General features: G+C 45.7%; 1 protein-coding gene across 3 annotated transcripts in view; it reads right to left on the reverse strand.

Annotated features, from left to right (window-relative positions):
• Positions 1–1,740: 1,740 nt before the first annotated feature.
• CHCHD3 (coiled-coil-helix-coiled-coil-helix domain containing 3) overlaps positions 1,741–15,617 on the reverse strand; it is a 122,012-nt gene continuing 108,135 nt past the window's right edge. For 2 of the 3 annotated variants that reach the window (XM_088055208.1, XM_005530977.3), the window contains exons 7-8: positions 7,392–7,527; positions 1,741–2,424 (exon numbers count right to left, since the gene is read on the reverse strand). In XM_088055208.1, the coding sequence (XP_087911334.1) occupies positions 2,398–2,424; positions 7,392–7,527 (163 nt within the window). In that variant the 3' untranslated portion in view covers positions 1,741–2,397. The remainder of the gene's footprint in view (positions 2,425–7,391; positions 7,528–15,617) is intronic. The other variant, XM_014259704.2, reaches the window with a different exon arrangement.

Below are 15,617 nucleotides of genomic sequence, written 5' to 3' on the forward strand. Positions count from 1 at the left end.
ATGCACATACACAAAAGTAAAGGTGGCAAAAGCAGAGGTGGTGGTGAAATGCCAGAAATATCCAGAATTACTGCTCTGCTTTAAAGGCAAAGGTTGTCCACACCAAGAACAGTTCTAAACTCCACACCAAGGCCAGCTTTAAACTCTGGACCAGGGCCAGTTCTAAACTCTACACCAGGAACAGTTCTAAACTCCACACCAGGGCCAGTTCTAAACTCCTCACCAGGGCCAGTTCTAAACTCCACACCAAGAACAGCTCTAAACTCCACACCAGGGCCAGTTCTAAACTCCACACCAAGAACAGCTCTAAACTCCACACCAGGGCCAGTTCTAAACTCCACACCAGGGCCAGTTCTAAACTCCACACCAAGACCAGTTCTAAAGCCCACACCAGGGCCATTTTTAAAGTCCTTACCCTGCTGCTGCCACCATCCTCCCCCAAGCCACACAGGCTGCAGCTGCCACCCCTGATGCCACAGAAGATGTTTAAAGAACACAACACCTCAAACACAGTTGGAACAAAGCAGGCAAGGCTGACTCTCATTGCTCAAGGCTGTCAGGATGAGAAACCAATAAACATTTGGCAGTAACAGAGACCTTCCTTCCCGACACAGCTCTTCCCCTGATTTTACAGCATCATCTGGCCTGAAAAACGTCTGCTTTTCCTCTATGCTGAGTTTTGCTGCCAATTCTGAGTCTGGCAAGGCTGGCTCTGCCAACTTCTTGGCTCTCTGTTACAAAAGAGAACATTGGAGAGAAGGATTTGTGAGTTAGCTGATTTGTAAACACTACAGCAAGTCACCGTGTAAACACGGTGCTTATGTCCCTGTTGTTTTTCCCGAGCAGTTCACCTGGCACCTGATGTTGAACTCCAGGATCCTCCCCTCCCACCAACATTACAGTTGCTTGGCATGTTAAAAAAAAAAAAAAATCCCAGCTTCTCTGGGTAGCATAAAAAAAAAAAAAATCCTTAATTCAACAGTGCTCACAAAGCATCTTGATAATTAGGGAAGTCCGTGGTAATATTTTGCATGAATAATAAATGAGATCCACAGGTGCACCCACAGTTGTTCAGTAGGACGAGGTTCAAACACAGCCAATTAGAGAGGGAGAACAGGTAAATTAACAGCAGAAGGCTCCAGACTCGCTGCTCATTTGACATCATTACTTTCCCTATTGTGTAAAAAGTCCCTCCTAAGATTGCTTGGGACAAGGTTTTTACCTGAAGGAAAAGAATTGAAGGAAACTGAGTGTTTGCACAAAGCTGGTTTGGAGATTTTCAGGGAGTTTCTGCCCTTTCACAGAATCCCAGAATGGTTTGGGTGGGAAGGGGCTTTAAGCCCATCTCATTCCAACCCCCTCCCATGGGCAGGGACACCTTCCACCATCCCAGGCTGCTCCAAGACCCGTCCAGCCTGGCCTGGGACACTCCCAGGGATGGGGAACCCACAACCTCTCCATGCAACCAGAGCTTGCAGCGCTCCATTCACGAGCATTTCCCAAGGAGGGAAGTGGTAGTGGATAAATCACAACACTCCCATCACGTGGGATCCTTTTAGGTGGCTGTGATGGAAAACAGCTCAATCCCAGCCCCGTTCCTGACACCAGGGCTGGTTGTGCATGAAAAGTCTGTGCTTGAAAGCTTCAGCAACAACATCTGCTGGGAAAGCGTGATTGACACAGCAGAGGGAACACCATCCGCCCCCGAGGAGTGGGAAGGGAGACAGACTGCAGCATCAATCTTGTGCATAAAACAAGATTTATTGTTGGGTACAGAGTGAGGCATTTTCGTCAGGACTTGATACGAGCGAGGAGCACAACAGAACCATCCCGTGGAAATAAAGGCCATGGACCACCCTAAGCCTTGGATCACGAACATCATTCCAGCAGAAGGCCTGCAGGGAGAGACCTCAGCAAGCCAGGTCATTTGGGAAGTTGAAGCACAGTTTACAATTCTACACTGTGAGGAGAACTCTGGCACCGGGACCAGGGGCTGCTCCCAAGGAATGGCCGCGTCCCGGTGCCGCAAGGGTTACCCCCCTCCCTCCGACAGCGAGATGTTTCTGAGGAGATTCTACAGAGAAATAGCAGCATTTGAAGGATATTTTCCCTCTCTGAGGTCAGAGAAAGATTCTTTTCTTTCCCTTCCTTCCAATGCTCCAGTAAGTGGGCTTTGATAAGGCGGAAGGCGAGCTCTGATGGAACAAGATCCAGGTCTCGGCTTCCCGAGCGGTCGCGCTGATTGAGCTGCAAGGATGCTGCCCTTCAAATGGCTCTTCCACTTCTTGTCTTTATTGGGCTGCCCTGCAAATGGGCTGCCGGGTCATTCTTGGGGAGAAAAAAAAGCTCTTCTGCTGAAATTAGTTGATGGTCTTGTGCTTGGTTCGGACAATGCCTTTATCCTCCTCTCCCAAGCAAGCTCTGCTGCAAAAACCATCAGAGGGGAGGGAAGAGAGAGGGAGAAACACATATTTCAGTAAATCTGAGTTATTCCAGACACTCCCTGAAGTTTGGCTACAATTCTTTCCTAAGATCTGACAATTTTTAAAATCTAAATACAGAACAAGAAACCTTGTTGATAAACACACCACGCCAGAGACAAGCCACAGAGGCAGAATGAAGGGATCTGAGGACTCGACAAGGCAGTGCTTTGGAGGCCTGAAGAGTCTCTCTAATGATCCATTTTCATCTCCCCTCATGCTGCCATGGCTTTAGTGCTGCGGCTATTAAAGGAAATTAAAACATCTGACCTTACAATAAGAAAAATCCCATTCCCAGCAATTAAACTCTTGAGGAAAAATATCCTGAAATCATCCAACACTGAGTATCCCTTGCCTGGCTCTTTCCCGGGTTCTGAGCCAGAATTAAAACCCCAACAATCTGAACACGTTGCACTCATCTCGGGCTTCATTACAAAGTCACAGAGCATGGAATGGTTTGGGTTGGAAAGGACCATAAAAATAATTCAATTCTTTTCACTAGACCAGGTTTCCTGTCCCTGGAAATGTTCCAAGCCAGGCTGGACAGGGCTTGGAGCAACGTGGGATAGTGGGAGGTGTCCCTGCCCGTGGCAGGGGCTGGAATGAGATGATCCTTAAAGCCCCTTCCAACCCAACCCATTTTTCTTGCCTACAAAACCCATCAAACGAGTAAGGACTAATTAAGAGTCTCCTTGCAAGAAATGGTAGGAAGGGATTTGATATGTCCGAGGTTTTATGTCAGGAACAAACCCAAATTTAAACCTTGAAATCTTACAGGTGACCTCCAAACAGCTGATTCAGGTGTCTGAGCAACTCTACACAGCTTGGAAGTCAGGATTGCATTGTCACAGTCATGGAAATTAGGGAAAAATTAACAATAAAGGGAATTAAAACCATGTCAGGTCTGGCTCCAACCAAATTTTTGTATTATTCTTAAAAATAACCTGGTAAACTGTGCTGTTCCACCCAGTTCCTGCAAGGGTTAAGAGCTGCAGCTCGATTGGAACTTAGGAAAAATGTCTTTCCCAAAAGGACTGTCCAGCCTGGGGGCAGGGCTGGAATTCCCATTCCTGGAGGGATTTAAAATCATTTTAAATTAAAAGGATTTTAAGTGTGGATGTGGCACTTGGGGACATGGCAGTGCTGGGAATGCTGGGACTCGATGGAACTGGAGGAATTTTCCAACCTTAACAATTGTGACTTTAAAATTCTCCAAGGCATCCACACAAAGGTGGTGCCTGCCCTTGTGCCCACAGAACCCTCCAGAATCCACAGAGGAGAAGAAGAGGCTGATGGAATAAAAGGAATCAGTTTTGGGTGCATTTGCAAACCAAAATGTGGGGAAGTTTCATCCGTTACCAAAACCTCCCCATGGAGATTTCTGGAAAGCTCAGGAAAATTCCTTTTTCCAGAGGAACTACAGACTCACTCCAAACCATCTCTGGGCTGAATATTAACTTTACATTGTTTTAACACTGCACAAGTTAACAGAAGAAATTCCCAAGGGATCTCAGAAAAAATGGGCTACTTTTGTTGAGTGTCCCAAGGAAAGAAATTGCAGATATTTGTTCGTCATGTCCATATTTCTGCCCACAAAACTTCACCTTCAGACAAACGGGGGTGTTCCAAGCCTTGCTTTGGTTTTATCTACATTTTGGGGTTTTTACTGTTTTTCCTTGCCTTTTTAAATTAATGCATTTAAAATATTTTCCTTTTTTTTTTTTTTCCCATAACCCCAGGGAGGGAAGCTGGTCCATAATAAACTTCTTTCAATGAGGACACTGTTAAATGATGAACTCTTTTTGTTGTGTTTCAATTCAGTGTTTCCAGATACACAAATTCCATGCATTTTTCTCTTCAGAGCAGCAATTGGTGTCAAGTAAAAATACAGGAGGATGAGGCTAAAATCCTGGTTTTATTCTATTTAAGATGCATAATTAAGGACCCACTTGATCCAACAAATTAAAATAGTGGTTACAAGGCTGAAGGATAACATTTTTGTAGCCAGGCTGTCAGGCACCAGCAGCTGCTGGTATTGTTATTTTAAATACTCTTAAACCTCACCTGCCTGCAGAGACCTGAATCCTTCTGGAATTCAGTGGTTTAACAGGAAATTATTGCACAGATTTTTTAAACCATAGCTGTGTTTCTATGTAAGAATCAGAACTTCTTGTAGCCCAGGGTGGGAAAAAATTGAGAGGGAAAAAAACCCCAAAAAAATGCAAAAAAACCCCCAAAAAATATATATTTTAACAGCTCTTGTCCATACCCATGTCTGGAAAACCAGGAAAAAGGATTAAAAAGCCATGGATGGACTGGCTGGAGCTACTTCAGGAGTGGCAGCACAATTAAATGCCACACACAATCCAAATATCTTCCCCTTAATGGCTCCATTAGGTTAAGTTTTCCTCTCCATTACTGGCATTATCACTGTAATAACATGCAAACATTAATAACAGAGTTTAATTTATCTCCCCAGCTTCTCATGACTTTGGGAAGAGATTTCAAGGGAAGATACAACAATGTGTCAAAGCCCTCGGAATTAACAACTCTCTGGGCTTTTCTAAGGAGGGGAGAAAAGGACAGATAGAGACATGAGATTACAGACAGCATGAGAAATAAGGAGCACACAGAAGAGAGGGGGAGATAATTATAAGCAAGATAGGAAAGAAAGAGGAGTCAATAAATTCAATTTATGAAAAGCACAGAGTGTGCTCAGCCCAAGCACAAGTGCCCAGACTCACCGCCAGGAAATCGGATTAGTTCACTTATTTGCTTTCCAATATCTTGCTCTATTCCCTCTAGCAAATTTTCTTCTTCCTTTGTTTCTTGCAGCCAGTGTCAGTTAACTTTTTCATTTCTGAATCTGCCATTTATCCCCCTCCTCTGGCTCCCAAGCAAGCGCACAGAGAAGGTAATTTTGAAGTGATTTTATAGCAGCGTTTAGGAATTATTTCAAAGTAACTGCCTGGACTTGTGGGCAAACAGTGAGTAAAAATAATTACAATTACAGCTGCAGCACGTGGAGGATGGGCTGGTGTTCATTAGGAAAAACAATTGCTCCTGCTTGCAAATATTTCCATCATAAAAGGCTTCTCCTTCTCTGTTATCATGAGAGAAACCTCTCTGAATTCTCATCTTGAAGCATGTGTGAAACAGAATAAGAAACATTTAGGAAACACTTTTAACTACTTGACAGGCTTGGATGAAGATCTTCAACAAAAAAAAAAGGTGTTTAAAAGGGTTCAAAAACCTAATGCTCATATTTATGCAATTTGCTTTTCCTGCACCTTCTGAACATGAATTAATTCATCCTCATCAGAGTCTTCTGAAGAAATTCCTATCAGATACAAACTTGAGTCAGAGCTTAAACATGTCGAAGTAATTAATCCACTTTTTTTCTGGTTACTTTAAAAAATAATAAAAAATTAAACATACAGTAAATCAGTGCTGCAGATGCTGCAGGGCCATGGGGAAATCCACTACAGAACAAACCAAAACAGGGTTACAAGTGATGGAACAAGAGGAAAGTTGCACCAGGGGTGGATTAGGTTGGATATTGTGGAAAATTTCTGCACTCAAAGGCTTGTCCAGCCAGGGCAGGGGTGGGCAGGGGGATTTAAAAGCTGTGTGGAGGTGGCACTTGGGGACAGAGTCAGTGGTGGCCTTTGGGGATAGCTGTACTGGATGGTCTGAAGAATCTTAATGGCTCCGTGATTCTCATGTTATTCACTGGACTTTTCCTAAAAAAGCAGATTGGTGCATTCCAAAATGGGCAGGAGGAGAAATCATGGAATCACAGAAGGGTTTGGGTTGGAAGGGACATTCCAGACCATCCTGTGCACCCTACCATGGGCAGGGACCCTTCCACTACCCCAGGGTGCTCCAAGCCCTGTCCAGCCTGGCCCTGGACACTGCCAGGGATGGGACAACAAACATCAATAAAGGATAAATTAAAGGAAGTGAATTTGAAGGGACAGGGAGCTCTCAGTGACTGAGGAACAATGAGCAGTGTCAATTCCAGTGTTAATAATTTGGGAATACCAGCTGGAGGCTGCAGCAGTTTAAAACAAAAGGTCACAGAGAAGGATCAGAGCCAAAGTCTGATGGATTTTCTGCCCAGGCAGAGTTGAGCCCAGGGAAGGTGATGCCCATGATCAAACACCAGCCGTGCTCTGCAGGTCTCCACTGTCACATAAAGATGGGTGTCCTCACGTGCTCAAATATTAACTCATGGATTTGGGCAGAAATAAAGATCAACAGACTTATTTAAGCACTTTTTACACATCCTGCACGTGGGCTGTGAGCACATTTTGCTTGTTTAAGGACACAACTGAGGTCAATATATGCTTTTCTGCATTTGAAAGACAAAGGCTGATGGAAAAGAGTAAAAGTGCGAAATCGTAGCTTCTTTTAATTTAATGATTTACATATTACTGTCATTTTCCTTCATGCTGCACTAATAAAGCATAAAGATTTTAATTGGCAGTGACATCCATACCCTACAAAACTGGAAGAGAGGAGGGCAAGAGCAGGTAAAGGGCAGTTTTAGAGCCCTGCATAACACAAGACTGAAGAAATCAAGAATTCCAAGTGGTGACCAATGTAGTTTGAGACATCCAGGAGTTTCTCGTACTTATAGCAAAAATTACCAGGTATTTTAATCCCCTTGTTTTACTGCTAAAACTGTAGATAACAGGAAACATCTGCCAACAGCAAGAGCTCCTACACTAAACAACAGCTTCCCAGGGGAAGAGATGGAAACCTGAGCATTTAAATCAACTCCGAGTGGTCTCCACAGCACTCTGGGAACTCACGTACTGGGAAATGCTTAGGCATGGAGGAAGGACTAATTGGAAATTCCTCTGCTCATCATTCCAGCATTTTTCAGTGAGAATAGGTCCAGCTCACCTGTTTGGCATGGTTGACACAGTGCAGGTACTGGCTGGCCAGGGCAGAGCAGCTCAGGGTCTCCTGGGCATGTTCCCGGTAGCACTGGAGGATTTTATCCTGCAGCTCCCCACAGATCGGGTGGGACTCGTATCTCCTGTGAGAACAGAGAACAGCTTCAGGGTTTCCTTCCAAAAACATCTCAGGAAAGACAAAAATTTATTATTATTATTATTGTTATTGTTATTATTGTTATTATTATATCAGTTGGGGTAGGAAGGGAGTTTAAAGCACATCCAGTCCCACCTCCTGCCGTGGGCAGGGCCATCTTCCACTATCCCAGGCTGCTGGAGCACTTCCAGAGGAAAGCATTCCTCTCTGTGAGGGTGGTGAGGTCCCTGGAAGTGCCCAAGGCCAGGCTGGACAGAGCTTAGAGCACCCTGGGATAGTGGAAGTTGTCCCTGCCCATGGAACTGGGGGTGGGACTGGATGATCCTTAAGGTCCCTCCCAACCCAACCCACTCTGTGATTCTGATTCTCATTTTGCTGATTGGCCAAGGCAGGTTTTCCTGTTTTCCTGTTTCATTTTAGGGAAATGAAACACGAAGCACAAACGCTGCTCCTCCAGGGAATTGATTTCTTGACAATCACTGAAGACGTCGTGGTAAAGAAAAGGGAATGTTAAGTCACCTTGATTTTACAGTATGTACCTATAAAAACATCTCTTTCTCCTTTCATTCATTGCCCTGCATCTGTAAAATCTAAACCAGAATTTAAATGCAGTCCCAGGTGCTTCCACACTTTATGATCTCCAAGTTCAAACTTCTGCAGACTCTTACAGAGAAGGATTTTCCTTTAATCCCCCCTCTGCTGAGATCAGCACGTGCTTCAAAGGCGTGTCAGGCATCAAAATGTGTAACCACAAACTGCTGCACACGGAGGGGGCACGGCAAGGTCTGGGACAGGGAACAACAGAATCACCAGGGATGTTCCCTGTAGGCATCTCCCAGCAGTGATGATTTAGATCCAGCTACACCAGAGCTCCAATAAACCCCCAAACCCCTGGTGTGAATTGATAAACCGATCCAAGAGAGCCTGAATTAATTAAAAATACCCAGAGTAAACCTTGCTGTGCCTTTATTCACAAGTTTTAAAGTGACTTCTTATATACAGGTGAAGAGAGAAAGGAATGGGCTGCTCTAGCATTGCTGCATTAATTCTGTCACTGTATTTAAAGCCATTTCAATGGGAGAACTTTCTAACCCATGATAAAGAGCTTTTGAATTATTTCTTTTTTTTCTCAGAGCCATGCCATCAGTGACCAAAACCCAGGTATTATTCCTTATTTGAATGTTTCAAAGGACTCTATACATTGCCAACCATATGGGAGCCCTGTGAGACACATCATCTCCTGGCCCTCAGTGACTTGTTTTCACACTCTGACTTTTCAGGGGGGATTTTTGAAAACCTCCCCTCAGCCCTGTCCTTCCAGGCACTGCAGGTCAGTGAGAACAAGGCCACTTCCTTCAAGTCAACCGAGTCAAATCATTTTCTGGATGAATCTGAAGGTGAGCAGTGTCTCTGTATCGATCAGCTGTGCTGGTTCCACTCCCCTGATGTGCTGCTGGCACTTTTGGGAAAGCACTAAATGAAATTACTGCCTGGCATGAGAAGGGCATAAAGCACGGGCTGCAGGATCTCCTGTTGGGAAAGGAGGATCCATTGTCCATTATGGGAACCCCTCTGAAGGGTTTCCCATTGATTTCTGCCAGAGATGGATCACAGGAATCACAGATGGATGGTCAGAAACAACAGCGAGGAAACTCCTCTGAAGGGGAATGAAATATCTCCCTAACAGAAGTTGCTATGATTACGTCAATTAATACTTAAATGGGATATTGGGAAGGAATTCCTGGCTGAGAGGGTGGGGAGACCCTGGGATGGAATTCCCAGAGAAGCTGTGGCTGCCTCTGGATCCCTGGAAGTGTCCAAGGCCAGGCTGGACAGGGTTTGGAGCAGCCTGGGACAGTGGGACAGTCCCTGCCCATGGCTGGGGTGGATCTGGATGGGCTTTAAGGTCCCTTCCAACCCAAATTGTTCTGGGGTTCCCTGAATAAAAGTCGTTTTACAGAAGCATTTAAGGGTCTGTGGGGTTTGACTGAGGGAAAAGCTCCTAAGAAAAAGGTAAATAAATGCAAACCCAGCAATTACGTGGAATTTATTGTGAAAATGTGGAGGTTTTAAATGCCTGAGAGGATAAAGCAACCTGGTCTGGTCCCAGGCAGGGCCAGGGATCCTTAGAGCAGGAGATCCCTTTCCTGAACTATCCCATGTCCTGAGAGAGATCCTGAGATGGGAAAAGTGTCACCAGAGTACCACGGAATGGTTTGGGTTGGAAGGGACCTGAAAGCCCATCCAGTGCCACCCCTGCCATGGGCAGGGACACCTCCTGTCCCAATCCCAATCTGCTCCAAACCCCAATCCAACCCTGGACACTTCCAGGGATTCAGGGACAGCCACAGCTTCTCTGGGAAATCCATCCCAGGGCCTCACCACCCTCACAGCCAGGAATTCCTTTCCAATTTCCCATCTAAATCCCCCTTCTTCCCATTTAAATCTCTTGCCCCTTGTCCTATCACTATCTGCTCCTGTAAAGAAGATTGTGTCCTGCATCGTATTTATTTATCTATTTATTAAATTGCTCAGAGATTTCACAACCAAACTGAAGGAAAACCACCAGTTTTCCAGCACCACAACGAGTGCAGAGGGAATGCCAGGGGATGCTGACAGATCTCCAGCTCCACTCAGCGCAGCTCCAGAATTCCTGAGCAGAACCAGCACACCCAAAACCCCCAACGCTTTTCTCAGCACAAGTCGATACGAGCAGCAGCCGCCTGGCACGCGAGGAACAGCGTGTTTTTATCAAGTTTGCAATTCCTTGATCATGCTTTCCCTTCTCCAGCTGCTCCTGAAGCACCTCCCATGCCAGAATAATCTTTCAGTGCTGGAATAAACCTCTGAGGGAGGCTGCACCCACCTTTTCCAGAGAGCTGATGCATCACAACCTCGTAAAGGTAATAGGATGAAAACACAAAAGGAAATGAGGGAGAGACCATCTTAAAAAGAAATATTCTATGCTAAAGCATAAAAAGAAAATTTAATGAAGGGAACTTTGTACTCATCTGGGCTCTCTCAAAGAGCATAGCTTATTGTGCTCCTGGGGGCTCAGGGAGAGGAGCCCCTTCATGGCATTCAAACAAAATGTCTACTAAAGAGGAAATTTGAAATCACCACGGTGAGCTTTGCGAGTTTCGTGCTAAAACTGACACTCTCACTGAAGGAATCTGAATGGCTGATGAGTTTCCAGCTGTGCAGGTATCTGGCATAATCCCCCTCAGATCAGGACTTCAGGCAATTGTCATAAAATATGGGGAAAAAAATAGCAACAAAAAAGCGGAGCATGAGATAAAAATAGTGCCATGAGATGGGCAGGAGTACCCAGGGCTTAATTTAATTCCTCATTAAAGCGCTGACACCTATCAAAGGCAGCTGATTTTATTTGTGTAACCCTTGGCTACTTCTGAACTACTGAATAAAACAGACCAGAGCCATCCTCTGTGTCCGAGCAGCGCACAACAGCCCAACCCGCAGCTCTCTGAGATCCAATCTTGCTGTGCCTCCTCCAAAAGCAGCTCAGCACATCCAAACCACAAACTGGGGGTGGTTCCCAGCACGGGGCCGTGCTTGGGAAGTCCAGGGAAGTCTTAACTCGACAACAAAACCCTACAAATGGACGTGATCCCACTGAGCCCCAGAGCAGCAGCACAGGAGGGTGTTGGAGAGGATGTTCTGACCTGTTTTATTTAGTCCTACTGATGGAGGAGAGGAGCTACACTGTGGCCAGACCTGGCAGAAAGCAAAATAAACAGGAAAAAAAAAAAAAGGGAGGATGTTTCTTTTCTCAGTGTTCTCAGAATAAACACAGAGATAAGGAAGAACAAATGGATGCAAACAGATGGTGAAACAAAGGGAAACTGAGGCAATCCACACCCTCACGGTGGGCAGCTCATGAAGTGCATAACAGCTTAATTGTTTTCAGGTGCTTTATGAAGAACTAAGAGGGATTCCAGAAGGATTTGTGGGAATTTAATAAATTAACATTGTCTGTGTCCAGCAGAAATTCCTTCTGAGAAAGAGCAAGATGTGTTTCATGGCATCATGGAATGGTTTGGGGTGGGAGGGACCTTAAAGCTCACCCAGTGCCACCCCTGCCATGGGCAGGGACACCTCCCACTGTCCCAGGCTGCTCCAAGCCCTGTCCAACCTGACCTTGGTTGGATCTTCCAGGGATCCAGGGGCAGCCACAGGTGCTCTGGGCAGTTTGGAAAGGGGATGAGTGAGGGGTACGAGGTGGAGTCACTGGAAACAGCAGGGAAGCAGAAATGGGACATGCAGGGCTTGGAAGATGTGTGGTTTTCCTGGGATAACACTGATGAGGATGGCAGGATGAAAGGGGATGATGTGAATTTGGGGTAGGGAAGAATCTGCAGCGCTGCTTTCACCAGACACAGTCAGGGCAAGATTCCACTTCTTTTGGCCAGGAGGAAAAAGAAAAGTGAAAGGAATGTTGGTAGCCCAGGCAGAGATGGGTTTGGCCGAGCAGATGGACAGGAAAGGCCACACTGGAGGGATTTTGTACATGGAGGCAGCAAGAGAAACGTGAGCCCAGCTCAGGGAACCCTGAGGGAAGCTCAAAGCTGAAGTGTGAACACCTCTGAAACAGCAGCAAGGCACTTGTGCTCTCCACCACCACCCAAAAAGGTGCTGGTGAGAGGAATTCTTCTTTTTTTAACATTACTTCACCCAAAAAGAGCCTCTTCCAGCAGCATCACTGCCGAGCAAATCCACAGGGTGCGTTTATATAGCACAGAAAATAGTTGTAAAGCAGAACCCAGGGAAAAAAAAAGACAAAAGGGCATATGGTAATGAAGGTCCTCATCACTGCACCATTATTTTTAGTTTTTACATTAATTTACTCTTTATATTAGACTATTTTTAAAGACTGTCTTCGCACATGCTGTAGGTGATGAGTTGAAGGCGCGTTACGAAACGTGTGAGGCACAAACCAAATGGTTGAGTTCTCCTCTGAATGGTTTGGGAGGAATAACACAGATCTGATTGCTGAATATCTACAAATGCTGGGCCCTAATCAAGCTGTGCCCACACAGAGCCCTCACAATCACCACGTGGGAAGTGCTGCCAGCAAAAGATCAAGTACTGCAGAGTTGATTCTTGCTTTTATTTACACTCCAGTGAGGAGTGTGACTTCTCCAAAAGGTGTAAAAGAATTTTCCTAATGATTCTCTGCTGAAATGCTGGAAAGAACCACGCTGGTTTCTGCTCTGCAATTGAGAATGTAAAATCTACAGAGCAATACTAAATGAATGACTTAAAGGTTGGAACACAACTTATTCCATCTTTTGTGATACTCAGAATCAAATCCAGCGTTAATCTCCCCTGTGTTTTTTTTATATCCTTTCTCCAAAAACCCCAGCACTTCCAAAACCTAACCCAAAACCACAGGCAAATGTTTGTCATCCTCTCATTTGACTGCATCTCGTACCCACCCTTGGCAAAAGAAAATAAAAGAAAATAAAAGAGGAGAGGTTCGGAGAAGAGAGGAGAGGAGAGGAGAGGAGAGGAGAGGAGAGGAGAGGAGAGGAGAGGAGAGGAGAGGAGAGGAGAGGAGAGGAGAGGAGAGGAGAGGAGAGGAGAGGAGAGGAGAGGAGAGGAGAGGAGAGGAGAGGAGAGGAGAGGAGAGGAGAGGAGAGGAGAGGAGAGGAGAGGAGAGGAGAGGAGAGGAGAGGAGAGGAGAGGAGAGGAGAGGAGAGGAGAGGAGAGGAGAGGAGAGGAGAGGAGAGGAGAGGAGAGGAGAGGAGAGGAGAGGAGAGGAGAGGAGAGGAGAGGAGAGGAGAGGAGAGGAGAGGAGAGGAGAGGAGAGGAGAGGAGAGGAGAGGAGAGGAGAGGAGAGGAGAGGAGAGGAGAGGAGAGGAGAGGAGAGGAGAGGAGAGGAGAGGAGAGGAGAGGAGAGGAGAGGAGAGGAGAGGAGAGGAGAGGAGAGGAGAGGAGAGGAGAGGAGAGGAGAGGAGAGGAGAGGAGAGGAGAGGAGAGGAGAGGAGAGGAGAGGAGAGGAGAGGAGAGGAGAGGAGAGGAGAGGAGAGGAGAGGAGAGGAGAGGAGAGGAGAGGAGAGGAGAGGAGAGGAGAGGAGAGGAGAGGAGAGGAGAGGAGAGAGGAGGTTCAGTATGTTGACAAAATCCTGGTTTTATAGGGATGAATGTCAAAAAGTCCTACTGACCTCTCTAAAGGGCTGGATTTTGAACCTGGGGAGTGTTTCCCACCTGGTAAAACACCTGGAATGCTGGCTGGATGTTGGAGCAGCCGCTTGGAAAAGCAAAGTGGGAACAATTTCCTTGTGTTGTAAGAATTCCTTTACTGCTCACAGGGAGGGAAGAGCTTCTCTGAGGTTATCAGAGAGAAATGATGACCTTAAATCTGTCAAAATAAGTAAATACAAGCAGAACTCCAACATGCTGGAGAGGGACTGGGGACAAGGCCTGGAGGGACAGGACACAGGGAATGGCTTCCACTGCCAGAGGGCAGGGATGGATGGGATCTGGGGAAGGAATTCCTGGCTGGGCTGGAATTCCCAGAGCAGCTGTGGCTGCCCCTGGATCCCTGGGAGTGTCCAAGCACCCTGGGACAGTGGGAGGTGTCCCTGCCCATGGCAGGGGTGGAACTGGATGGGCTTTGAGGTCCCTTCCAACCCAACCCATTCCAGGATTCCACAATCCAATTCCACATTTACACATGGAAAAAGTTCTGCACATCCTTAAAACCTTTCTCGGGCAAGGATGTAAGAGGAAGACAACAGGACTCATCCTGTGATGTGGCTGTGAATCCTAATTTGTTGGAACTGGTTCAGGAAAAAGTTCAGGAAAAAAAAACTGGTTGGAAAAGCTTCAGGACACCACATGAGGATCAGATCTCTGCAGCCCAGAGAAGGACAACTGCAAGAGCTGAATCTCAATTATCAATTATTAATGAATTACATGATGGAATGATCAATGGATTACAGGAGAGAGGCAGCCAGACAGGTTTCCTAGCAGTGGGTTTACAATGCAAAAAGAATCCAAACCTTTCCCAAAGAACAGCTGGTGAAAAGCTGGGATTCACTGGCAGAGGATACTGGGGTCATCAAAACACATCTGGGTTCAGAATTAATTATACAGGAATGTGTGAGATGCCCGTGCAGAGATTACAAACAAGATTTGGCTCAGGAAAGCCCCATGTCACCACTTGTTTGAAGGCAAAATTGTATCCCTGAACATTTCCCTCATTTTTAGAGCATTCCCTAAAAACCCACTCCCAGCTCAGGAGACTGATCTGACCTGCTGTGGTCACCTAAATTCCAAATACCTCGAGGAGCAAGCTATCAAATGAAGACAGGATTCCCGTCCACCCTGACAGACAAAATGAGTTTGAATATTTTTATTTTAATTGATATGAACTGACTTGCATTATCCCAAACCACTATTTGTTTATAAAATTCCCTTCCCCTCCTAAAACAGAAGAAAAACCCTTTTAAACTCCAAAGCACACCAGCATTAATGCACAAATGTACCTCTCCCACAGCTGGCTCCTGCAGCTGCAAAGGGAGCAGCGTGCTGGAATCACCCAAATTTAGGATTCACTTTTCTTTTTTAGCTTAAGGGACAGATTTTAGTGAATAGCAGGATACTAAAATAAACAATCACATGGATGGCAGTGATACAAATTCCTTCTAACAGGGGCATGGATGCTGCTACGAAGTAGGAAAGATAATTTGGCAACTGCAGGCTTAAATTAGAAGGAACTCAAGGAGGAGCAGTTTTGTGGAATATTTTGTAGTACCTAAATGTTATATACAGAAATATATAGAGAAATACTTCTTGGCCTTGCACAGATCAAACCCAGCTCCTAATTTTGACAAGTTCAGAGACAAAGGATGATCCCAGATGTAGCCAAGCCTGTCCCATCACTGTTGAGCACAAAATCCAAACTCTTCCCAGCCCCAGAGTCCAATGGGCTGAGTGTGGATGGAGCCAACCCCTCCAATTCCATGATTACACAATCAACAAACCAACATTTGCCTTCCAAAACCTCATCATGTCAACCCAGATCACAGATTATTTTTAGAGCTTGCATGT

Source organism: Pseudopodoces humilis, chromosome 5, assembly GCF_049639895.1.
Source record: "Pseudopodoces humilis isolate 2021_Gansu_Grassland_sample_001 chromosome 5, ASM4963989v1, whole genome shotgun sequence".
NCBI classification, from domain to species: domain Eukaryota; kingdom Metazoa; phylum Chordata; class Aves; order Passeriformes; family Paridae; genus Pseudopodoces; species Pseudopodoces humilis.